The sequence below is a fragment of the Bradysia coprophila genome, unplaced genomic scaffold, assembly GCF_014529535.1.
Source record: "Bradysia coprophila strain Holo2 unplaced genomic scaffold, BU_Bcop_v1 contig_232, whole genome shotgun sequence".
Lineage (NCBI taxonomy): Eukaryota > Metazoa > Arthropoda > Insecta > Diptera > Sciaridae > Bradysia > Bradysia coprophila.
This window is the reverse complement of record NW_023503493.1, coordinates 13,972,235-13,998,566: the sequence shown is the minus strand read 5'-3', so window position 1 is coordinate 13,998,566 and position 26,332 is coordinate 13,972,235. Positions and strand designations below refer to the sequence as shown.

At 35.4% G+C, this 26,332-nt stretch overlaps 5 protein-coding genes and 1 long non-coding RNA gene across 6 annotated transcripts in view; 5 read left to right on the top strand and 1 right to left on the bottom strand.

Annotated features, from left to right (window-relative positions):
- The window catches only part of LOC119077216 (odorant receptor 43a-like), a 456,342-nt gene that overhangs the window by 213,175 nt on the left and 216,835 nt on the right, over positions 1-26,332 (top strand). The gene's annotated exons all lie outside the window — the stretch shown is intronic.
- The window catches only part of LOC119076842 (putative odorant receptor 71a), a 439,431-nt gene that overhangs the window by 211,928 nt on the left and 201,171 nt on the right, over positions 1-26,332 (top strand). The gene's annotated exons all lie outside the window — the stretch shown is intronic.
- Positions 38-14,752, bottom strand: LOC119076880. Its single transcript, XR_005087710.1, has 3 exons — positions 14,641-14,752; positions 8,126-8,132; positions 38-48 (listed from the first exon to the last, which is right to left on the bottom strand). It is a non-coding gene; the product is annotated as an uncharacterized LOC119076880 (long non-coding RNA).
- On the top strand, positions 1,208-4,969 carry LOC119076832 (probable cytochrome P450 28a5). The gene is made up of 7 exons (XM_037183832.1): positions 1,208-1,467; positions 1,523-1,655; positions 3,201-3,308; positions 3,383-3,481; positions 3,548-3,945; positions 4,328-4,455; positions 4,526-4,969. Exons 1-7 carry the CDS (start codon positions 1,286-1,288, stop codon positions 4,954-4,956), a joined length of 1,479 nt encoding a protein of 492 aa, XP_037039727.1. The 5' UTR covers positions 1,208-1,285; the 3' UTR covers positions 4,957-4,969.
- Positions 6,753-7,729, top strand: LOC119076867 (heme oxygenase 1). The gene is given in 3 exon segments (XM_037183875.1): positions 6,753-7,009; positions 7,065-7,101; positions 7,103-7,729. Coding segments are annotated over 3 exon segments (702 nt in total). The 5' UTR covers positions 6,753-6,897; the 3' UTR covers positions 7,656-7,729.
- On the top strand, positions 10,539-25,800 carry LOC119076843. Its single transcript, XM_037183847.1, has 5 exons — positions 10,539-11,025; positions 24,330-24,592; positions 24,657-24,779; positions 24,844-25,019; positions 25,084-25,800. Exons 2-5 carry the CDS (start codon positions 24,336-24,338, stop codon positions 25,644-25,646), a joined length of 1,119 nt encoding a protein of 372 aa, XP_037039742.1. The 5' UTR covers positions 10,539-11,025; positions 24,330-24,335; the 3' UTR covers positions 25,647-25,800.

The window sequence follows — 26,332 nt, the reverse complement described above, 5'->3', positions numbered from 1 at the left end:
TTATTGAGTAGCAAACGGTCAATTGAATATTAAAAGCTCGTTTGTATGCTTCATGTTTTTATTGGAATCCAAGAAATGCCATGGCTTTAGATAAATTAAAATATAATAATAAGTTGTGGATCGTCAACCGCAGACATATTGTCGTCTGTTGCGGTCAAATGTTGTACGTCACTAAATTGATTATTAAGAAGTATTGAGAACTATTATTTATTCCAGTTTAGATGAACAAAATTTTACGATTTTTTTGACCTGTTCGATGCATTGCATGGTAATACAACCGCTGTAGGATAGAGTTTGAAAGTTTCAATCGACGTGGAAAAGTTATTCGATATTGCCTTCCTCGCTCCAAAATCTTGTTTAAGCCATATTTCGGCTAGGCGTAGGCATGTTCACTGAAAAATATCATCAAACGATGATAAAATTTCCAAATAATCGATACATATCAATCGAATGTTTTATCGATAATTGATAAATATCGACTAATAATCGAAGCATCAGTCAACATACACCGGTTTTCAGTCGATATTTACCGATTATCAGTCGATGTTTATCGATTATCGATAACACATTTGATTGATGTTGACTTTGTAAAAAAATCGATAATCGATTCTAAGGAAATAATCGATATTTTATCAATTAAATGAATTATAGTACATGCCTAATTTCGGCTTTCCAATGCCAACATACAAAGAAATGTAGATTCTTCGGGGAACTTTCGGAGAGTGGAGTTCTGATGAAAAGCTTACTTCCTTCCTACTTTGTGCAAAATGGTAGTTCAAGTGCTGTAAAATAAAAAATAATTAAAAGTGGTTTGTAACCATTTTTTTGTACTGGTTGACTGGTTCACTGGTTGACGCACACAGCGAGGGTGTTTATACGCCTTCATACAGGTTTCATACAGCAACAATTACATGCGTAGTAGTAACAAAACTTGTTCGCACGCATATAAACAGTGCGGTTGTACGAGTGTATCAGCTGGTAAAAGCGCTGAAGCAAAGGACACAAATTTGAGTGACTATAACTGTAAAACGAATAAAATTTGACACGGATTTCCTAATGTAAATTTCCTAAAACTAGACTTACTAAACAATCTAATACGAATTGGGCACAGTGGCCTGTAAGTTATCAATAACCAAAACACATAGACAATGTTTGTTTTGCAAGTACATATCTGTGGAGATAACACTGTTCAGTATGAAATTATTATTTTCTAAGATAATACGAATCGCGTCTGGAAAACAAGGCGAACAAGTCATTTTGTAGACTTCAATCCAAGCTTGTGATCATGTTGTGGTTGTTTCTGTTGAGCTTGACTGCAACAAGTCTGTATTTGTATTTAACGTGGAATTACAATTATTGGCGTAGTCGCGGTATCGTTGGACCGAAGCCAAGACCAATTGTTGGAACATTTCCGCAATCAGCGGTTTATCTACGAAATTTTGTCTACGAACTCGACGAAATTTGTTGGTAATATTCAAATCGTGCTTAATATTCCACCTGATGGACAATATTATGGTTTCAGTGCATTTCGTCGTAAATTTCCCTTCGTGGGCATTTACACTTATCGCAATCCTGAGCTCTTGATACTCGATCCGAAATTGGTTAACGAAGTTTTTGTTGGAAAATTTAAGTATTTCGAAAGCAACTACACAAACGTAATTATTTTCTTAAATTTTTTTTATAACAAAACCATAGCAATGCTTCTGGTAAAGGCCCCGTCATAGGAAAATGGCAGGACAGTTTACCGAAAATGTATGGAAAAGTTTATCACAAAAATTCACCGAAAAAATTCAAAGAAACTCACCTCTAATGCTTTCCATTGTATTCGGTCATAGTCTCTTTAGGTCCCCAAGGCATATTTGAACACTAAACACTTTTTACTCGATGCAAAAACAATTTTTTTTTGCCGTGACAAAAACACAGAAAATATTTCGACATAACTGTGACACTCCGCTATTACAAGTGCTAGAATGAATGTTTTCTGTGTTTTTTTCGGCGGTTAAATATCTTCATTCAAAAAATTGTCGGACATTTCAACGATGGTAAGCTTCTTCAGTAAGCTAACAAGACTTCGCTGAGTCTAATTATGCCACCTCTTTGAAAATATCAGCTGATGTGGAATAATTCTCCGCTGAGCTTTAACAAACCCGAATACAATGGAAAGTATAAGAGGTGACTGTAACTGTCCTGTCATTTCCCTATGACGGGCCTTGAGGTATCGGTGCTTAGGTAAAACTGTAGCCTACATTTGTGTGTCTCGCGTCAAAAAGCCTACAAACTTTGAAATACATATTTACTTGTGTATGAGTGCACAAACTGGTTTCGTGACTTAAATTTTGCATAGAAATCATCATGGAAGTGGAACTATCCTCAATAACTTTAAGTGAAAAAATCTTTAAAGATTATTATTAACTCTAAACTTACCGCGAAGACTTCTTAGTCAAGTGCGAGTTGTCCAAAAAAGCCGTTTCGCTCATATTGAATGTAAAAAGCGATTTTATGGTTGATTATCGTAGATGGATCGACCAGTAACTCAAATCGCGATGTTGCCAAGCTGGGATCGGCCTGGTTTGGTCTAGGGGGCCGACGTTGCCTAACACTTCTTTTCGCTCTATGAAATTTTGATTTTTGAAAATTTATTTAAAAATATAAAATGAAATATTTTTGACATGGTTCCATGGCCGAAATTATTCCGAATTGTGTCTATTTTATGTTAAAAATAAAAAAACATTAATTACTTTAAAAAAAGCATTTACCGGATTTTCCAGATTTGCAAATTTTTTTGTATTGATGGGCGCCATCTTGAATTACAGCGCCACATGCATACTTTTTCAATCACTTATATTTTTCTCGTATGCAGAAAGGTTCAAGGAACACAAGTTTTTTTCCCACTCAATTCGGATCAAAATTCAATTTTATAGAGCCGAAAGAAGTTTTAGCTGACGGCGGCTCCTCGCCCCAAATCAGGTCGATCCCAGCTTGGCAACATTGCGATTTGAGTTCGTGGCCGACCCACCTACGATAATCGACCATAAAATCGCTTTTTACGTTCAATATGAGCGAAAGGACAACTCGCACCAGACTATCTGTTCCATAAAGCTCTCGATTAAGCTACACACTCGTGACTAATAAATTTCTCCTTTCCTCGGTTTATCTTCGAAATTAAAATATTTGTTTTGGGTGATGATTTGGATGGCCAGTATAACAAAAAAAATGCTCGTCTCTTTATGCGAAATCCATTCATCCTGCACGATCAGGAATGGAAAGACAACCGATCCGACATTTCACCAGCATTCACCACCTTAAAGGTCTGTACATTCTCAACAATCATTACAAAAAGTGAAAATGTTAGACTAATTTACGTGAACGTAATCGTGGTAAGACGAAGCAAACGTATCCGGTTGTGGATCGGATGTGCAACAAACTGATTAAATTCCTGAGATCTATCGAAACTGATGGAATATTGATGGATACGAAAGAGGTATGCAATTGAAATGTTGGAATTAATAGAGCATAAACTTTCTGGTTCTAATATTTTGGAAGATAGATTACAGCCAAATTTACAGCGGACGTAATTTGCAGCGTTGCGTACGGATTAGAAGCAAACGCCATAGACGGTAAAAATTCCGAATTTTTGCATGTTGCCCATAAAGTATTTGCTACATCGAGCTGGAAACTGTGGTTCATCACATTCAAGTCGATCTTTCCGTTCCTCTTCAAATATTACGAGATGCCATTTTTGGCTGCTGATGTTGATCAGTATTTCTTAAATCTCACTGACACAGCGATAAAAATACGGAATGAAAGTGACGACAAACCTGATGATTATTTAAATTTTTTGCTAAAATTGAAGGAGAAGAGGAATCTGGAAACAGTGGATGTTGCAGCTCATTCGATAACCTTCTTTTTGGATGCTTATGAAACGTCGAGCATTGTTTTAACGCAGTGAGTGAGTGTTGTATTATTTTTCCAAATTAGTGTTGAAATATCGCCACTTCGTCGACCATTCGCCAGCTCCCTCAAATTTTATCACTGGCTCTCACTACCCACACACCTCACACAGTCGTGTAACTCGATTTCGTCTTTCAGTGCTTACAACTGGTAGAGTGCTCTGCACTTATCTCGATGAAACTAGAGACCAGGTATGGTTGATCGGCCTATTTATATTCAAAGCTCTTACAATTCATGTCTACATACTATGAAAATGTAAACGCATCACTGCAAAATATCTATATCCTCCAGGCCGACATTAGACCACACCTGGTTGATACTTTTGTTTCACTTAGTAGGGATGAAATTAAGTTGAAATTTTAATTTTTGGAAATAGTGCGCTCTATCGATTGGCTCAGAATAAGGATTGCCAAACCAAATTGCGTGAAGAGATTGCAGAATGTGATGGAACTTTAAATTTTGATGTCCTGAGTAATTTGAAATACTTGGACCAAGTATTCAATGGTAACATAATTGCATTTGACTTAGGAATTGAACTGATATTTTTACTAAAATATCTTCAATGGCTTTACAGAAACACTTCGCATCAGTCCGCCAGGTTTTGTGGTGATGAAAGTGTGCACCGAACAAACTGAACTAATTAATCACGATGGCAAACCGGTTACCATAGAGAAAGGCACTGTTGTGCACATACCAATTTACTCGATCCACAACGATCCTGACTATTTTCCCAATCCGACAACCTTCGATCCAGATCGTTTCGAATCGGTTGACCTGAAAACGATGCGGGACAAAGGTTTATTTTTCCCCTTCGGCCATGGACATCGGATGTGTTTGGGTATGCGATTTTCAACGTTGCAAATTAAAGCGGCTATCGCTGCAATCGTGAGCAATTTCGAAATTAGTGTCAATCCACGAACGGTTGAACCGATAATTGTAAAACCGAAGGAGTTTCTCTATTTGGCTGTAAACAATGTGTACTTAGACTATAAAGCTATTAAATAATTGGAATAGCAGCTCGCGGATAGTTATTCCTTTTCATTGTATGTCCGCGTTAACGGTACTCAGCGTGCGTGACCACTGACCATTGACCACGGGAAATGTATGGAAGATGGGTGGAAAATGAGCGTTTACATCAAGTGTTCATCATGCATGCATGAAAATATTTCACCAATCGCTCCAGACAAGTTAGTCGATCTATAAATTTGTAAATCGCCTTGTGGCGGCTAAAATGGCTGTGTGATTTTGCTCTACTAACCCAAAAACTCACCCATCATTTTCACCTTTAGTTTATTCTGTATTTCTTTCGCTCGTGTTTAGATCTTTACCTACTCGTTTTAGGCGAATATCTACGTTCATCATATTAGCCGTGACTAGAACCAATGCACTTCAAGCAAAAGTGGTACTCTAAATAAGGTACTGAAACTTGACAGTGCTCCATACAAAATTTTACACTGTAATAAGAGTGGGGATAAAATTCCATACAAAAAGTACTCTATTTGACAGCTGTCATAAATAGCACTTTTGCTTGAAGTGCGTTGCTATAACTCTTAAATTCAGTCATCTAGATTTTTTATTGCAACTTCTCGTCAAATTAACGTGAATTAATTGTAAAAATTCGAAATAATGGGCAGCAGTAAATTCATTGACAAACCCACTGTACCATTATTTACTGTTGGAAGGATTAATAAACAGCAACGGCGAGAGCGACTTTCTTTAATAAATGCTGCAGTTGCTAAACATATAACGCTTTGGACAGTTGATTCAAGTAAACCCGGTCCCAGTACAAAACGACGCGCTTCTCGATCTCCGCCAGCCGCTCCCATCAGAAGAAAAATGAGATCGGATACTCAAAGATCGCTTCAAAACGAAAATCAATTGAGATTTTTTTAGATTTTAGACAGAGATAGACGCTAGCATGTTGGTGGTTTCATAGACAATGAAGACTTCTGGATAAACGACCAGTATAATTTAGTGCCACGTCCAAGAATCCTTCTAGCCACTTCCATGAATTTGGCAGACTTTCAATTTTTACTACCAAATTTGAATAATAGGGGACCAATAAGAGCTACTTTAAACGATAGATTCAACGCTTTTGTAGAAAAAAACCGACTCGACTTTGAAGATGATTTCATCATGAACCAATTACAGTGCAGTGGTAAAGATTTTTAAATTGTTCAAATAAAATTATTGTATTCATCTGTATTCAAAGAAGCGTCTATGCATGTGAGAGGGTCCTAGAATGTTTCTCGGATGGATCCACTTTTGCTTAGTTTTAAACTCGGCTACTCCAATTGATCTCTATCAACTGAACTACACATGATAGATGTGAAGGCACATGATTCTCTCTCAGACACATAATACACACACAAACACTCGACACAAATTACGTTCCCCTTTTACTTTAAACTTGCTGTCTACTTGAACCGTTCGCGGACTCTCATATTTCTCCCTGATCTCCTCGCTAGACCTACTCTCATTGATAATATTCCTAGAAGTTTCGAGCTATCTGATCATTACCACGAACTTGTTAACTGTAAAAATCAGGAAGAAAAAAATCCGAACGACAAATAATCTCGATGACAATAATCCGGACAACAAAGAATTCGGATGCGATAAAATTTCCGGTCGGAAATAATCCAGAGTCAAGACAAAACAAAATGTGAGGTGTTTGGCCCAACGGATCTTATACCATCTGGTCATCCTACTAGACAATGTAAACGGTGTAAATCTTTCGTATATCATTTAATTCCAAAATTTGTCGCTAAAAGTCGCTACAATCGTACGTTTGAAGTGACAATTGAAGTGATTCAAAACAAAAACAAAACTGAAATGTCATTTTTGAAAACAAAGAAACGAAATAATCTACGATTCAATAAAATAACTTTTGTCTAAAAATACAACGTCTTTGTTGTTCATTCAGTCGATACAAAATAGGCGACAACAATGGGTGACGATTTAGTCAATGGAACGTTAAGTTTTTCCAAACAAATGAGGAAGGCAACCAGGGACATCCACAAAATCAGTGATGCTTTGGTTAATGCGAAGATTGCTTTCGGTAAATACCGGTCGCGTTGCAAAATCTCATAAATATAATCCATTCGATTCCGCAGGTTTGTCGGACAACAAGGTCTGGGCGGATGGACTACAAATTTCGTTATCTCGAGCGAAACACACCGGTAGAATGGCTTCCAGTTGAATACCATCGAACAACTGCATTCGAATCTGATTTGGCCTATTATTTGGGTGAAGACTGGCAATCAACGTATTCGATCCGAGAGAGCGTTCACAAATATCTGAATCATTTGGAGGAAATTAAAAACAAAAACGAAAAACTCCTAATCGCCTACGTCTATCATTTGTACATGGGACTGCTGTCTGGTGGTCAGATTTTGCAGAAGAAACGACAACTGATGAGTAACATTGTTACGTCTGGTAATAATGGTGGATGCGCGCTGACAAGCTTTGAAGGGTATGCTATTAGTGACTTGAAGAAACGAATGCGAGGCTTGGTTGACGATCTAGGTAACGAATGGGATGAGGAAATTAAAAATGAAATCATCAAGGAGAGCAGACATGTATTCGAATTGAATAACGAAATTGTTTCGACTGTGGAAGGAGCTGGTCGAGTGGCAATGTTTAAAATTGGAATTGCAGCATTGGTGGTTGCGGTCGCGTACGTTTTCTTCCGAATAATTAAGTAGCAATTGACTGGTCTGGAGTGTAGTTGAAAAATTTATTTGTTGAATACATTTTTAAGAAATTGTCCAGGTGTTTACGTACTACCACTACCTCAGGAGGTATTGAGGAACTTCAGACGATTTTTGATCATAAAAGTATTGAAGTATAGTGCTCATCTGGTAGTACGGTGGTAAACAACTCAATACGTTTGGGATGAGAAAGTTTCAAACCGTCAATCTTATTATCGCAGCGGCGAAGATAGTCTCCTTTGATAAGTAGATTTTAAATTTCTGTTTAAGGTCGATCTGGAACTCTCTTCGTTTCGTACATTTCCTCATAAGATTTCGTTTTTATTGTTATCATAGCCATCAGGTCAGATCTGACCCTATTGTAATTCGGGCGAAGCGCTTTTCATTTTTTGTACAAATGAAGAGCAATGAAGAGCTTTTTACAAATTTTCTTCATAGAACACCCAAGGACTTGTTTTAACCACTTCGGCTCTGGATATTGAGCTAACGATACCGATAGATGATGGCGTGGTTTTTTTGAAGCAGCACGATTCTATCACTTTTTGAATTTATTGTTGGAAGTGGTTGGTACCTCCGTACCTCATGCATACTAAACTAAGCATTTTAAAATGAACAATATAACAAATTGACCAAACGGGTAAGAAAGGAAACCTTGAATGTTTATGACCCATCCCGATCCTTCATTCCATATGACATTAGGACCAACGGAAGAGTTTCTTATACTCAGAGCAATGAGGTAACTACAACACATTATGTCACCATCAGATTCATTCCAAACATTTTTAATTTGTTACCGAGTTTTACTGAGAGTTGTTAGTCAATAGCTAGCTAGAAGCAGTATTTAATTCTTCACAAAAAAGAATCGTCTGAAAATCCCTTGCATTCCTCTACAGATACACTTGATCGAGATGTTGAAGAGGACTTAAAAGAAAGACATACACTAACTGTATGAAGTGTAACTAAAAAGAAAGTAATGCACTTACAACTGTTAATACATTTCCGACTGTAATCTTACAATGGTATACGGTTTATAAGAACGTATATATTGCATCATAATTATCCAGTCACATTATTCCATCAAAGAAGCAGAATAATAACTCCCCGGTTGTAATATTCGACAATAATTTGATCAAAAGTCATTCACTAGGACAATCGAAAAACAATTGAATTAAACTGAACTGAATAACAAGCAAACAAGCGAGTAGTAAACAAATAAATTGTAATTAAAATTAAACCGGAATAATGTCTGGGCTTACATAACAATATTTTCAATTCGTTTTAAGGTTTAAATAATAATGAATGCGTTTGTGCATTGTCTCTGCACTTTTCAATGGGTTTTCTGTTTGTTTATCTTCTTCATTTTCTTCTGGTACAAATAGGAAAATCACAAAGCAAGACTGATAGAGAAACTTTTATAAAGAGTTCAATAAGGAACGGCATCATTGTTTTTTTTTGTTCAAATTGAGTCATTAGAGTAACCTATCTGTCGACTGACGATAAATGCATGTAGTTGATTCGTTTCGTTAGATGAAAGGGGATAGGGGAAGAGGATTTGATAATTATTATCCAACTATGATGAGATAGGTCTTGTTGAGATTAAAAATGGATAATAAAGTTTTCCTTAAACTCAACGGAAAACTCTAAGGCACATCCGGGACCAAGGTTCTGAGACTGTGTATCACTCATGTAATACTTACATATCTTAATATTTGACAGATAAAAGACTATCAATGCCATAGTCACTGTCGAGGCAATGTAACAAAAAAATATTATTACTCAGCTTGTTATGCTCAGAACAGGACATGAAACCTGACCTGAAATACCTGAAATCAGATTTCATCTGATTGTCGAATTTAGACCTGAATTAACCTGAAAGCTGATTCTACCTGAAAAAGATTAACCTGATAAGACGAGACCTGATAGCCTCACAGGTTAGCTGATGCTTTCATTATAAAAAAAAATTTGTTCAGGTCAGGTCAGATCAACTCAGTTCTGACCAATTTAGAACAGGTAAATTTGTGAACTGCTCAAATTCAGATCAGATCAGGTAAGACCTGGTTTCAGATCAAGAGATTAATGCCCTGTTCAGAGCCTTAAATATTACAAAAAAAAAACTGCTTGAACAACCTCACTGATATAGGCATCTTTAAAACACCGAAAGTTCATATCGATGGATTATAATCTAAAGGTCTTTTAGTTGCTACATAAATAGTAGATTACAGCAGAGACCATGTAAATAATCTATTATGCATGTGTAGAGCTTACAGTAATCGAGCAAAAGTCGAAGCCAAAGCGCAGCACGGATCAAACGTTGTCAGTGACATCGAAAGATATATAATTCAACACGAACATAGATTTCATCGAGTGGAAAAGAATAGGGAGCTCGAAGCATCCCAAATCCCATACACTTGTGAAGTTGTGATGGCGTATTCGAAATGAACTCGACCATAATGATTACAGTATAATGAGGAGACTGGTCATAAATCGTGTACAAGTACATAGCGATGAACCACCTATGTAAATTCAACGTACCGTTTGGTACAAGTAAAGTCAAAAAATTATAAAACAATCAGCGGTCGTGATTTTAAAACAACAACCAAGCGAAGTGCTTCCCCATGAATTTCGAAATAGTCCGAGTGCCTAAAACGCATTTTACATTTAAAAAAAAAAGTTAAAAAAAAAAGTAAAATCGAACGTTGTTATGCATATACATGGTATTCATTGTCTTGTTTCAATTTATTCACACACCAGACAATCACCAGCAACTTTATTTTTATTCACAACAGACAATGCTTTGCACTCAATTTAAGAACATGAGTATACGTACATCACGCAGCAGTGTCTCAGCTGTTGTACCTTTAACCGCAAGAAATACAAAAAACAAAATGCATGCATACGATGGTAGAGGAGGAGGAAATAGTTTGTCTTAGCGAATTATATACAGAACGATGGAAATTTCGTTGGTTTAGTTTTTAATGTACCGTTGATGATAGGTACACGACGTTGTGTGTGGTGTGGAAGTGTAGTTTCTGTAGTTCTTTAAATGTTAAATGGAGTTTTATTAAATTTTTTATAGTTGGTGTGTACAACGACATTTTGTGAGGTTTACTATCTGAACCATCGGTTCCATACAAAGTCGACTCTTTTAACATTCAATGTGTTTCGCTTTTTAAATCGGTAAAGCGTTTGGCATCAAAGTGGCACTCGTTAAAATATTTTTCCAAAATTAGTTTGAATAATTTCAACGTTCTGTGAACGTTTGACATGGATTGTTAATTTGTTTACCTTCACTTTTTATTTGGATAACGGAGCTTATCTTGGAGTTTATGGACAACAATTTTTCAGTATTTTTTATATTAGCAAGGTATGTTGAACATTAATTTAATCTACTTTTGTTCGTAGGTGTACATATAGAGCAATACAGTGATTGTATACACCATTTAAATGGGTGGTAGTTGAACGTTGGTTCAGAGTTTTTTTTTAATGTCTTAGGTCACGGAAATTTTCTTGCGAATTGCGAATTTATTGAGACGGAAAATGTAAATTTATTCTTGAACAAAATCGATAAGGTTTCATTACCAAGTGTCTTTACTTCACGCTGGTCACTTTATTCGAGTCACAAATGTTCTGTTCTACATAAAATCGCTATAAACAACCTTTTACTTTTAATGATTCAAGGTAAAACGGTGATAGATTTCATGCTTTTTGCTGTTTTTGCTTCGATATAAAAATGTCGTTTATCGTTTCCATTTTCATAGAAACAATTTTTGGGAACGAGTTACTGCGAATTCACTGTTTTTGGATGTTTTCGTAATAGTCGACAGCGACGACAATAAGTCTTTGATCTAATTGGAAATAGTTTTTTATTGACAAGCGAAGAAACGACTGCTCACAATGGCGCAGCCAGTAAAAAATCGATCTTTTCAAAAAATAAATTTCACAATAAATAAAAATCATCTACTCTACTAGCTCCTAGTGTTCCCAAAATGCATGCCGCGTTCCCTCTTTGAATGGTAATTGAAACTTCCTGTGATCTCTGTTTTCTTATATAGCAAATTGTTTACTAAAACCTATGAGATGAGCTATTTTTCTGCAAACGTTAAACAAAAGAAGTAGTAGATTTATTATTACGATCCACTATTGCCGGTTATCAGAGGTTAGATACAAAGTTTCGGTAAAATAGGAATTTATCAAAGAATTGATTTCGTTTGGATGAAGCGACTTCAACCTTTCACAGACGGTCAAGTTGCTTCGCTTGATCCAAGTATTTTTGTTAGTCCCTAATAGTACGCATCTGGGGGAACTAAAACTACAAGAGGAAACTTAAATTCACGCCGTAAGTGCGGTCGAAATTCAAAATGGAAAGTGCGGAGGTCTTTCTAACGTAGCGTCATTTTCATACAATGAAGCGTTGAAATGTACTTTTCGGTTCACTTTTTCGTCGAATCGTTCACTTAAAATTCAAATTTTAGGCACACTTACGGCGTCAATTCTCGAGCCGAAGACGGGGGCTACAATTCTCTGAGAAAATATCTTATGCACAAAAATGAGTTAAATGCTTTAAATTCTCGACAACAAAAAAATAATCAAAAATTCTTTCCAATAGGTTGGATTAATCCTACTATCATTGCCTTGAGTACGCACATATTTTGCTATAGGCAACCACATTAGCTTGACCTAAATTATCTTTGCAGTCGACGACAAATGATATATATCATCCTATAAGTTCTGCGAATATAAAGCCTTAGCATCCTTTAAAATGTTTATTTTAAAGTAATATCATGTGTTGTAGTCTCGATCGCCCTGGTCAGAAAGGCTAGTTCCATTGTTTTTGTAATCTGAAAATGCATTCAATCAAGAACCGGCAGGATCAGAGCTTTATAAACTTCTAATCGTCTAGGTCAGAAGACTTTCTGAATCCTCCTCTGCGTTCAGGGAGTACATTTTTCTGACAATGTATCAGCTGAATAAAATGGTTCCAGTTAAGACATCTAAAAATTAAGATTTCTTCCATAGCTACATAGTCTACACCTACTAGTGACAGAAACTTCCACAAATAAATCGTCATTAAGTTTAATAGTGCAACCTAATAATTTTAGCGATCGTTTGAACTAACATACCTATACACTTTGTGCACTGTAATGTTTACCAAAATAATGACCACAATCCAAAATGAAAATTCCTTTTTGGAGGTCCAGAAATGAAAGGTTTCTTTCTCTATTTGAGATGACTCTGCGAGTACCGTTTGTTAGAGGTAATCTTACCATATTTTTGATTATTTTATTGTAAATCGTCACGATAACTACATTTTCCATAAGATATACCAACAGCACGATATCGTACCATCTATCAATACTACTGGCTTGGTTTACTTTTGCTCTCAGTCACAAGAAATTGAACAAATGAACCAGTTGAAACTTGAAACAATTTTCAATTGAAAAGTTACAGGTGTAAACCGGCTTAAGATACTCACCTCAATGGTAAAATTTCATTGTGAAGCTACTAACACCTTAACGATGAAGTATTTCGTTTACTATTTTCTAGTAATTTTTGTGTCCAGTGTCTAGGACACAATGTTGTGGTAGCATTATTTTAATTGAGTTTGATGCTGCCGGTTAACAATAAACAATTAATATTTTAATAAAATAAAAATCATTTACAGCGAACCATTTCACTGATTTTAATAAGATAGAATACCAAATGCGTTGTGCTTTCGGATATTATTTCGACTACCAAAACAGGAAACGCTGATTCATCGCTGGTGATACTTAGAAAATATTCTTAAACAAAATGTTGGACGAATATGTCGTAAATTTCATTGATTTCCATTTTATATGTTAAGTTCTTTTCAATCGAAATCAAAACAAACCAGTTCAACGCCGTTCAATGTGTAATATATGAACGAAACAAAATAAGGTGTACGAGCAGAAGTTGTATATATGAACGACAAGAAATTGTGCAAAGCGAAATTGTATTACTACGAGTTCAGTAGATTATATGTTTTAAGCGATAGGCTTACGGACATTGACCCAAATTTAATGTAGGTGTTCGGAAATGATATTTTTCTGCCAAAAAACAATTGTGGGTGCTCGTTGTAAACATAAAAATATAAATGAAGTCTGCAGCAAAATAATGAACATAGTCGTTAAACCATATCCAAATATGAAAGGAAAAAGTTCTGAAGTTCTGGCTATCAAATCTTCTGATTAACCTTTGTTTGTCTTATCTCAATATTGTTGCTTTTAAAACAGTAAGAAATGAATCATGCCTTTTTTCATACACATCAAATGAACTGAGCAACAAGCTGAATGGTTTGTGGTGGCTTTTATGAATCACTTCCAACGATAACACATACAAAATCGATCATTGATTTTATAGAAACAATATTAAGTATGAGTTGAGTTAGTTTTAGTTTTCGAATAAAACTCCAGTGATTCACAATATAGTTATCTTGATGAAAATAAAGACTCGGTGCTCGTATAATATGCTAATACACTCGCCTCACCATGAAAACACTGAATATCACGCGCCAAAAGTTATCGGAAACCACACTTTTTTAGTTCTCTCTCACTAGACCTTGTAAACAGGTCTAGGGATGTGAGCAATGTTTTACTTAATAGTGGCATTTCCAGTGGTGATTTACGTTATTCGCCAAAGAGAGAAATTTGATTTTAAATGAAAACGAAGGCGGAGCTTACTCTCCGTATTATAATGAACATCGAACGATCGACTCGTTCGGCTTTGTATCGCGTATTTTCGGTTTCGTTTTTATTCTTATTCTTCTTCTATACATTTAAGTTTAACCTTGAACGATGTGTACAAATGCGATAGAAATGCATTGTATTTGTTTTTGTTGTTTGTGTATTTCATGGTGTGGCAAGTGTAAAATTTTGTGCTTCACAGGATTGAAACCACTTAATCACAGTATATGTGTGAATTCGTATACCACGAGAATAATTTTTGCATACGCATGTATGACTCGTCTCGACGAAACATACATACTTATGCAAAAATTATTCTCTCGGTATACGAATTCACACGTATACTGTAATTTCGTGGTTTCAATCCAAGTGATGCAAATAACTATTCTTCAATAGGAAAATACAAAGTCATATGTGTGAAGTGTGAATAACGGTTTTTCTCGCTGAAAACAAAAACAAAGGCGACAGTATCTGTCAAAAAAAAGGGAAGAAAATCAACGAACTGTCATCTGACAAAGCGTCTACAAAACGCAATTTTCGAATAGCCTCTCGAGTGAAAAGGTTAGACTTATGGCTCTAACATTACCAAACATTGAAATAGTATTTTACATGACTATTGATAAAAACATGAAAAGTGAATTTTGTTGGTCAGAGACGTAGCCGAGGTTAATAATGTAATAGATTTTTCATGATGAGGGCGTCGAAAGTAGTGCTTGAAACATGAAAAGTACGGTTTTCGACGCATGTACAATGTGACAAGAAATTTTTCAAATTGGTGAAGAGTTTTCTGACAAACGTTACATTTGGATATCGGACGAAAATGACTTCGTAAAAATCTTCATCTATTTACTGTCTCTGAGTTTTCTGTAAGTTTGTTGTTTGGAACTTGATACCATACCACTCACTACGAGATTAGTACTATGCGAAAGTGTACGGCAGAGTAAAGTAAACCAGGCAGGAGCAGAGGACACAAATACAGTCAAAGAAGGGACCTAATTCCCTTTCAATCGTTTACGTAATCGTTTTACGCACTTGCATTAGTAAACGTTTCACACCGAAATCAAAGGTCAACTAATACATTTTGCTCTCTCGTCAAATCGACAGCTCTTGCCCGGGTTAACTGGACCCTACCGTGGAAAGTGTCTAGTTTAGTATCAACGCACTTCAAGCATGAGTGGTACTCTAAATGGAGTACTGAAACTGGACAGTGTATCATTCAAACGTAAAAACATTTTCACGTAAAATAGAGTACTTTCTACAGCTGACCACTATGACATGACCACGCATGCTTCAAATTCCAAAAACTAATTAAATGCACTGTTCCTATAGGTTGAGTCTCTAATCACCAGCAGCGACGTTTATTTTAGATTTACCTCGCTAGTAGCGTTACAATATACAATTTGGCGAGCAACTTACGCTAGTCGCTTTATTTAAGTTTTATTTTGTCGACTTTATTTAGACCTACACTTTACTTTTAAATGACTCATTAAATACTAAGAATATATCTATCAGCCTACGCAAACGCATCCACCTAAGTTTACATATCATTCTTATCATACAAACTCTCTATTTCCGTTCAACATAAATTCAAACATACAATCAGCTATTAGCGTTTTAAAATTATTATTCATAGAAAGTGTTTTTTAATCATCTGCTGTCCCATTTAGGATGGATCAATAAATGCAATAAGTTTTAAGTTGCAGTGAATGCAGACAGAAAAGAAAACCGTCGAATCTGGCAATATTTAAACCGTCGTAATGTATTTTTTTATATCTCTCCATGAGAGCAAATTTATTGGTCACATATCCGAATTCGTATAACTAACATGTCTCATCATATCCGATGTTATTCAACCGGTAAAGCTTTGTTCACAATTGAGCAATCGAACTTTTTCTGAATGTTTTACTCAATAATTTGACTTTCTGTATGCAGAAAAATATCTTTGCATTAAAATGAATGCAATTAAGGCGCAACCAGGTCTATTACAGATATAGCTTATAATTCTCTTATTTTCACTGATATTCTTGTAATTTTTAATAACTTGGATTGTAAATAGCCACATACACCAATTATAAAGATTCCGAAGCTCTGAAGGAAAAAGGTCAATAAAAATGAAAGCTACTGCTATGCCAGTGCCACCTTAATAATTATTAATTAATTCGTAATTTGAATACTTATGCGTTATGCGATAACAAAATCTAATAATTTCTACCTTCTTAATGAGCACTCCTATGAGGTCTCTCTAACGATGCATGCATATTTACCGACTATAAAGCATGGGAAGAGGGTCAACGCAATTCAATTAAAATAAACAAAAGACAATGCGAAAGAGAAGAAAAAAAAACGCTTTTGATGGATTAAACAGACAATAATGAAAACGAGAATCTAATTGTTTAATGAGACTGTTTTTTTTCTCATTGGCGCTTTCCAGTTTTCATTGAATGCACTCCATTGTTTACGGATCTTCAAACGAAATTAGCGAAAGATGAGTTGATCGGGTATATAGGTATACTTTGATCTATGGACGACAGTGTGTATACGATCCGCACAATTAGCATAATGTCTAATACACCGTCTGCATAATATCATTTTGTACATTTCGTGCATTATACTGTACGTATAAGTTCGAACACTTTCATTGCAACAATTGCATTCACGTTAAACAATTAAATGATCAGAGATCATTAGAGATTAAAAGATGCATTGTTCGATGCAAACATGTTCTTGGATGCGAGACATGGCGGAATATTAAATGCAAAATTGAATTCGGCGGAAACATCAATTCTTTTCACTTCTTTTATTCGAAAGTATTAGAGTAGACATGAGAACATGACATGATTCCTTTAGGGCTTTGTTTGAAAGACTGTGTATGGTGAACATATAAATTGCCAATCAATTTCAAAATTGCGGTGACTGCTGTTATACAACAAAAATGATTTTTATTTCGTAAATTTTCTAATGTAAAAGCCGTGGCTTTACAGCGAAAGCATAGTTAACATCGTTAACATTTTAGAAATCACATTCCTCTATCTAACGATAGATTTTCGTAATAATCAAAATTCATAAAAATAATTATTTAATAACATGACGAGTAGCTAATCAGAAGGCAAAGTATATATGAGTGTTATATAAGTGTAATCAACATCTAACATGTGCAATTGAGTCCCGTTTCCATATGACACGACGATTGCTGCAAATCTTTAAATAACATTGCCAAGTCTTACATCTGATTGATCGAGACGATAGTCTTTCAGCAATTTTAATGAAATTTTTATAAAACGAACGCAAGATGCCTGCATTGGTTTTAAAATCCTGAATCTTCGCAGGACAATTCACATTCACTAATTGAAACAATATCGAATAAGATTATTTTAACTAACAACAGGCTCTTTAGAAATAAAGTAGGTCTGCACTTCCTACAATAATTTTTATAAGCTGCGATTGCGATCATTGGAATACAAAAAGATGAAGTACAAGATTTCGCTTAGTATCAGCATTTAATAGCGAAACCAACGAAACTTTGTATTTCAAATAATTGACAAGAGAAGACGATCACTACAATACAATGTTGCATGAAAGGAAAACTTGCCAGCTAAAAACAATTGGCGATTTCAAATTCTATTTTCAATTTAAATGACTGCATCGTTGTTCGTAAAATTGGCAAGCTATTTCCGTAATCATTGGACATTTGTATTGTCATCTAATAGAAAAAAGTGACTAGATGGCACCTTGACCATTGCGTACGTTTTAAGATTAATTGTTATCTTAACCTAGTGTTACACGTATAACAGAAGAATTGCTGAGACCTAGGTTTCTATCGTCATCAGGGTATTACCATTTACCTCCTTCTAAGCATTTCTCGGTAACCAGCTTTATAACAGGAGAGATGAGCTACATCTGCAAACCTTTCAAAGGATTTGGATCAGAATTTATGTTGAAAAGACGTTCACATTGGCGTAAAATAACTCGACCACTCATGTTTGATTCAGTTGCAGTGGCACCTCTAAGTGTCTTATCCTTTTAAGGTCAATATCGGTGATCGATGTAATCTTTCACTTTTAATTTATCAGAAACCAAATGAGCTGAAACACTTACCCTATGTGTACAGGTTAGTTACAAGCCTCCTGTCCCTTGAGAGAAAGAAAATAGAGTCACAGAAATGTGTGCTTGAACCAACGGCTAGTAACGGAACTGTTAACCCTACTAATTGAATTTAGATTAAAAAAAAATTCCATTGAGCAGACGTGACTCTTTAAGTTATTGGACCCGATAACCATCGGACTCAAGAAATATTTTCGTTTGATTGTTGCTAAAATATTTATCTAACAAAATTGACAAAAATATTAGGCAAGACCTCAACAATATGCCGTGCTGAATGCAAGCGGTTTCGATGATAGGTTACTTAACCGAATTTGTAACCCATGTTGTGTACAGTCTGTAAATTTCAACTGCTATGAATGCAAATCTGTCAAATTTATTTATAATGCGCTTATTGATTCAATTGATGATAAAACCTGTTATTATGTGACAAGACCATCAACAAAACATTTTGTTATTACTCTGTCGAACAAAGACAAGGAAATTATAGCCGGCAAGTGATCAAAATGTCTTTGTGAATGGTGACGAAATTGAATTTTGATGACCTTCATACGCTCAAATTTAGATTTAGCACCACGGCGATCAATTAACGAGCATTTTCCTAATGTAGCGTAACCATAACACACTATCGAACTAATTGAAATTCAGCGCTTTTTCTCTATAAACAGACAATAATAAAATTTTGATTTATGCAGACAGAGATCCCAATTCATAAACAAATCATTTTTAAGTCCAAATTAGCATAAGAAACAAAATTAATTTTTTTACAAAAATAATTCCGACAACAAAACATTGCGTTACGATACAAAATTGTTGAGTTTTATATGCCTACCTACATTTAGATCGGTCAGTACACAGCGTACACTACACATATACCACGTGGAGTAATAAGCAAATTAATGAAATTTGGTTGATCATTTTGATTATTCTATGAGAAGTTAAACATTGTGAAATCCATAGTTCAAACGGCTGGAATTGACAAATTTTACAACCTTGGAAATTTTCATAAATTCGACATCATGTCTCTAACGAAAGGCATTGGTACTTACTAAACAAAATTTAGTTCATTGTCTATTGTTTTATTGAAGAGCTGAATATTTTTTGTGGTATAACAGAAAGATCGAAATGTTTGAAGCTGTTGACTGACTAACAGAAGATTGTCAAGTTTTCGTAAGTTCGGATTTTTTAAATAAAATTGAATTACTAATCATCTATTATTGACAATCACGACAAAAATAAATGACAATCTTTGACAAAGGTGAACTTATATATAGCCAAATGTATGTTAACACAAGTGAAGTAATAGATTTCGCATAAATCTCTTGAAATGTGTTGGATCAAAGTAATACAACCGATAATACTACTGCTGATATGATCGTATGATCTTTGAACTCCGGAACAGAGATTAATTTTGTGGCTGCACAAAACTGAATAGGTAACGCCAGATTGTTCAAACAGAAACGGAATGCCCAACACAGACGGAAACACATTGTCCCAAAGAAAAATAGTTTGTGTTTCCGTCATTTCTTTTGCCTACATTTAGACGAGATATCAGTTAAGCTCCGAAACAGAGAGTACCATATATCGAGGAATGGTTCGGAAGCCATATTGACCGAATGAGACCCGGCTAATTACTGTTACGGTGTTCCCTAAGATAATGCGCTATAATACGCATATTTGATAAGGGTACATACCATCCGTGGGTCATGCAAAATCTTCCTACATATCTGTGAGACTTGAACGGAACAAAACTCTTCCGTTTGGTGTGGGTCGGTGAAATTGAATTTTTCCATTTAAATCAGCATGAAATCCCCTTTCTGATGATACTCTGCTCATGTGCGACAGAGGTCGCTAACAGTTCCATTTTGCAGTAGGAAAATGTTGAAAATTATCTTGGCATAGTTCACTATGGTTAATATTATTTTGGACCTCACTCCTAATATTTTACTCACGACTTTGGAAGAATGAAACTGAAGGAAAGACATAATTTCAAAGTAGAAGAGGAAAACCAAGGCAGCTTTCAGATAGGAAAAGGAAAATGTTAGGACTGTCTCGATTCCTGTCAACCTTTATAATATGATCCTTCTAATATTATGAGTGATTGTTTTTCTATAAATCTTTAGTTAATTATAAACCCATTTTTTTGCGAAATGTAGTTGTAACTCCACCTGCATATCCATCCATTTTAATTTGCCTTTTAATGATATGTACATAAATACATAAGTTACGAATATATTGTGAAAACGGTTACAAAATGTGTAATTGTTAATTTGTTCCGTTGCCATCAACAAAGTGCTAACGCGCAAAGTAAAAGTATTTTTTGTTATTGTAGAAAAAAATTATTTAAAAACAAAAAAAAATACCAGAGATACCAGAGTTGCATTTGAATAAGTCTTTTAATTTGGTCTTTCTTCACTTTCAAATACCCCGAGATACTTTTTTTCCGTTTCTTTTTAACCGGCATTCCAATCACATACAGTAGCGTTTTTTTACGAAAAAGAAAAAGCTAATTTTTTAATTGAATATTTCACATAATAATCTGCGTCCACAGACACCAAACTCTTTTCTTTTTATTATTTATTGGTAATTATACGCTAGATTTACATTCAATTCCGCTAATTATTTGGTATTATGAATCCATATCGCCGATATATTTCGTTCAACGGAAAGACGTTTACACAACACAAAAAAAACACAAAAAAACGAAAAGAAAATGCAAAAGACTTATTATACCATCGATTGATAAGTACCAGCAACAATTAATTTTTAATATGCAAATCAACGACGATGATTGTATCAAATTCAATAATTATTCTCCATCCGAATGTAGAGCTACTCAGTACTCTCCAATTACACCATAATTAGCGTTTCCTAATTCAGTTTTCTATCGGTTCCATCAAGCCCTCTGTCGCACGTATACAGTGCAGACTTTCGAGTTAAAATTAATTGAAACGAACTGTGTAATAGAAATTAACTGCTTTCCTCGCATCAGTATAGAGTGTAGTCGAACATGGTAATTTTGAACGACGTGTATCATTTTAATGTCTCGACATGAAGTCGTCTTATTGGAATTGAAATAAGCATACAGACCTACTGATCAACTGATTTTAGTTTTCTTTATACACCTTCTGAACGATACCAACATAATGCAAGTTTAATACTATGTCAACGACAACTATCCAGGTCGTATTGTGACATCCAACGATACTTTAATTTACGTAAAAACAATTTGATCATAAAAATTTCATAAATTTTTTGTTTCCATTTATTCAAAATATTATATCGACCTCGCTCACGGTTCGTTAAATTCGAGAACCGAAATTAACGCTATATTTTAAGCATCTCATCTTGAATGGATCTATAACAAAACACAAAAAAAATGTATTACGCAGACGATAAACTACTGTTATTAAATGAATAAATTAATGCAACAGATCTATAACGTTTGTTATGGATCGTTGTGCGCTTTGGTTTATCGGAGAATGATTAGTATGAAGAACGTAATGCGCACAGGGTGGTACAATTATATTTTAGCGGTTGACAAAACTACAATATGACAGATGCAAAATATAGGGCAACATCAGTAATTAACCGTAATTTTCATAATTCTTGCACCTTTTTCGACGCCACCATCATAAATTGTGTTTTCTAAAGGCCAATAAACTGTATGTAAATGAGTAGTCTGCACTTGTGTCGGTAGAAAAATAGATTAACATTAGAGGGTATGATTCCCGTTTCACATGGAATTTTCTAGAAAGTTCACTCAAGCTTCATAATGTGGGTAGTTGCAGTGTATTCGGTAGCTGCAACGATGTACACACTGAATGACACGTACAACGTAACCCAAATACTTTTAATTTGTGTGCATGTGTCTAGCTCATTTAGGAGAGATATCAATTAAGCATCTAACTTTAGGATGTATGGCCTACATTTAGGCGAGATATCAATAAAGCACCTAACTTTAGGCCGGTGATTCAGGCTTTACTTGTTTTTGGCCGTGAATCTAACAAATTAAATCAAAACCCTGATCGTATGACATGACGGAACGAGATCTTGACTAGTACAATTGTTACCAAACTGATCACACGTCTTTTACTGCACATATTGCAATACATTACAGTATCGAATTGAATAACATTTGTTTTGGCAATAGATCATTGTCAATGTCGTTTGAGATGTCAAATGAGCTGTCATTTTCACAAAGCTAACCAAAATGTTACAAAAATTTATATGGAGCTGTCATTGTTTGAGGTTAGCTTTGTGAAATTGACAACTCATTTGACACTATTTTGAGAGAAGAACAGTTATTTGACACTGATCTATTCACGCCGTAAGTGCGGTCAAAATTCAAAATGCAAAGTGCGAAGGGACGACAGAGAAAAGTTAACCAGGCAGGAGCGCTGATTTGACTAGGGACCTGAATAATCTAGTATCCCTATATTTATTGCGAATAAAATTTTTCAATTTATGTCAGTGTTCATTTGAGTTCATTTTCATCCAGTATATTAGGACCCTTATTTGACGTTTCGAAAATGAACCGCTACTGCCTGGTTTATTCTACTCTGTCGTTGAAATGTATTTTTCGGTCACTTTTTCATCGAATCGTTAACTTAAAATTCAAATTTTAGGCACACTTACGGCGTGAATTCGGTGTTTTTCTGTTATAGTTGGCAATTTCAAAAAGTATAGTGTGTCCCACGTTGCACAATGGAAATGGTATGGAAATTGACCAGAAATACAAAATACTCGTGATTTACTTCAACTATTATTCTACAAAATGCTAATCTATTATTTTATGAGGTATGCGAAGCGAAGAGTGTGATTTAAAATATTCCTAAGCAATTCAGATCTTCTATGGCATTTTCATATTCCAGGTTGATTAGATTGGAGGGATTGGAGTCTTAGTGACGCTCTTTCTTGAGAAGCAGATACCCAGATAAAATATTCTCTGCTCTCTGGTCTTACGTAGTAATCAATACATTTCTAAGATTTTTGAGCTGATGAGTTTTTAGATTAAACACCACTGATTCAAAAATTGAATTTCATGAAAGGTTACACAGGAATGAAGACAAAAATCACATCAAAAACGAAATCTTTGTCGCCAAGACACCAGGTATATAATTATAGATTAGATGATACATGGTAGGATGTCTAATACAATTTTTTTTAAATGGTTTGAATGGTTCGCAGTTCGCACAATATGCGACAAAAACACATGGCTGAACACAAAATGCGATACGTGTAACAGAAAATTATATTTGGATGTCGTGCAGTTGATGTCTAAAGTGAATTTTAATTAAATTTAATTAAATTGTAATTGTAAATAATTAAAATTAATTTGTTACATCTGCAAAAACAGAAACACCTTCGAATAAGCCTTCACACGCGGAAACGATTGTTTGATTATGTTTCGATGATTTTTACGATTTTATAATTCACACATATCACTTACATCAACTTTCCATAATGTCGTGAGTAAGAATTCGTGGGGATTGCTTTTTTGAAGAATGGCGAGAAACGCACTTACGATAGATGTACTTTCAAGCAAAAGGTTCTTTTGGAATTTTGATGTAAATTCTTAGAGAGTTCCGATTCTTAGAAAGTCTTAGAGAGTTCCAAGACTTAGAGAGTCTAAGGAAATACTATGAATTGGAGAGTTCTAAGTCTTAGAGAGTTCTGAGTCCTTACGTCCTTAGAGGGTGTCAATTCTTAGAGAGTTCCAAGTCTTAGAATGGTGCAATTCCCAGAAAGATCCCATTAGAGAGTTCTACCTTCTGAAACCCTTCCAAAAATTTAATTTTCAATACTTGTTTTCTATGTCAATGTCTTCAAAATTCATTTCTAATTGGACCTTTATTCAATATTCCAGCCAATAATGTCGCAATACTTACAATCAATTCATCAAAATGTTTCCAAAACCACCCTACTCACAATCACCATTGCTTTATACTTCGGAATATTCATCGGTTTATGTCATGGTCATGGACGATTGATCGAACCTCCTAGTCGATCATCAGCGTGGAGATATGGATTTCAAACACCTCCAAATTACAACGATCATGAATTGTATTGCGGCGGATTCACCAGGCAACAAAGAAATGGTGGGAAATGTGGCGAATGCGGTGATCCCTGGTGTGTTGTGAATTGATCAAATCATCGTCTAGAACTTTTTCTAATTCCTTTTCGTTTATTGTAGGGATGCACCACAGCCTAGAGCAAACGAGTATGGTGGAAGATTTGGTCAAGGTGTTGTTGTAAGAAAATATAACCCAGGCAGTGATATTACATTGAGGGTTGAATTAACGGCATCGCATATGGGGTAAGCATGCACTGGAAAAATAGTTGAACATTAAATCTCAATTCTATGATCGAACTCACAACAGATACTTCGAATTCCGGGTATGTCCGGAAATTGCGGCAAAACAAGAGTGTCTAGACAAACATGTACTAGAATTGCTAGGTGGTAGTCCGAGCGTTCCACATCCGAATGACTTAAGTACAAGATTTTATCCTCGCAATGGAAGCCGAATATATGAAATAAAAGGACGACTGCCCAATGGTAATACACATCAAAGACATTATAAAGAAAATCGTTTTCAAATTCAATCTTTTCTATATTCCAGGTCTGGAGTGTCCAAACTGTGTTTTGCAATGGCGTTACATAGCTGGTAATAATTGGGGCATGTGTCCCGATGGAACTGGAGCTGTGGGATGTGGCGCCCAAGAAGAATTTAGAGCATGTGCGGATATTAATATTGGAGACATTGGACCTCAAGCACCTCTTCGGCCCGTGCGTCCGGGAACCAAACCTACGACTCGTACAAAACCGACCGACGCAACATCGGAAAAACCCACAGAATCGGAAACTGGCCAAACAACGGAAGCAGAAGAAACTCCAAGTCGCCTGCTGGGTCCCATTATTGCTACGATCACTTTATTGGTTGTTGTGTGCATGCTGGCTACCATTTATCTGTATTACTATCATGGACAGCGTGTCAAACATTTGATGTTATGGAAGCGGGAACAAAAAACTCCAATAATTTCATATCCTCCAGCGGTGACACCATCTCTAACACCAATGCCTCCGATTCCACCGCCACGAACGAAAAGACTATCGCAAACAATTAATGAAATTGATGCTAATGAATCAAGTGTGTTGAATGGATCAAATAGCACTGTAGCATGAGTCTGCGACACACACAACAAAACACGAAAATTGTAAAAGACTTAACATTTTAGGTTAGAAACGAGATTTCGATCTCATTTTAAGTATTTATTTCGGATAATTAGTTCGGTGTGCAGCAAAAAGGACATACAATAAAAGTTGGAATTTTGTTAAATTTCCGTTGGTTTTACTTCTAAGACAAACTCCTAGCATCATTGTGCGATGGCTTTTTGGCTTCGTTGCATCGACACATAAAAATTGATATGCCCAAACGTTTATTTTGACAAGTTGGATTATGATCCGCGCTTTCGGCTTAGGATCACAATCAACAACTCGTCCAAATCAGCATTTGGACACAGGTGCATAATATTGATTAATGCGAAGAATCTTTGTTCACCAATTTTTTGACAAAAATAGGGCTCCTGAAGGCCTGAAGAAGTTCCTGTTGATTTCAAAAATTAGTTTTGCACACATTGTGTGTTTAAAACTTTGTTTATTCACTATTATGAGAGTGTAACATTAAAATATTGAATAGTACATTAAATAGTGACTACTCGTCACTTAGTGACAACTGGACTGGATTATATTGAGATGATTCGTGTCAGAAAAGAGGAAAATTCAAAATCAACGAGTGAGAGTTTCATACAACATGTGAAACGCTCAACATTACTTGCTAAGTAAAATTACTTATCTTTGAAATGCTCAAC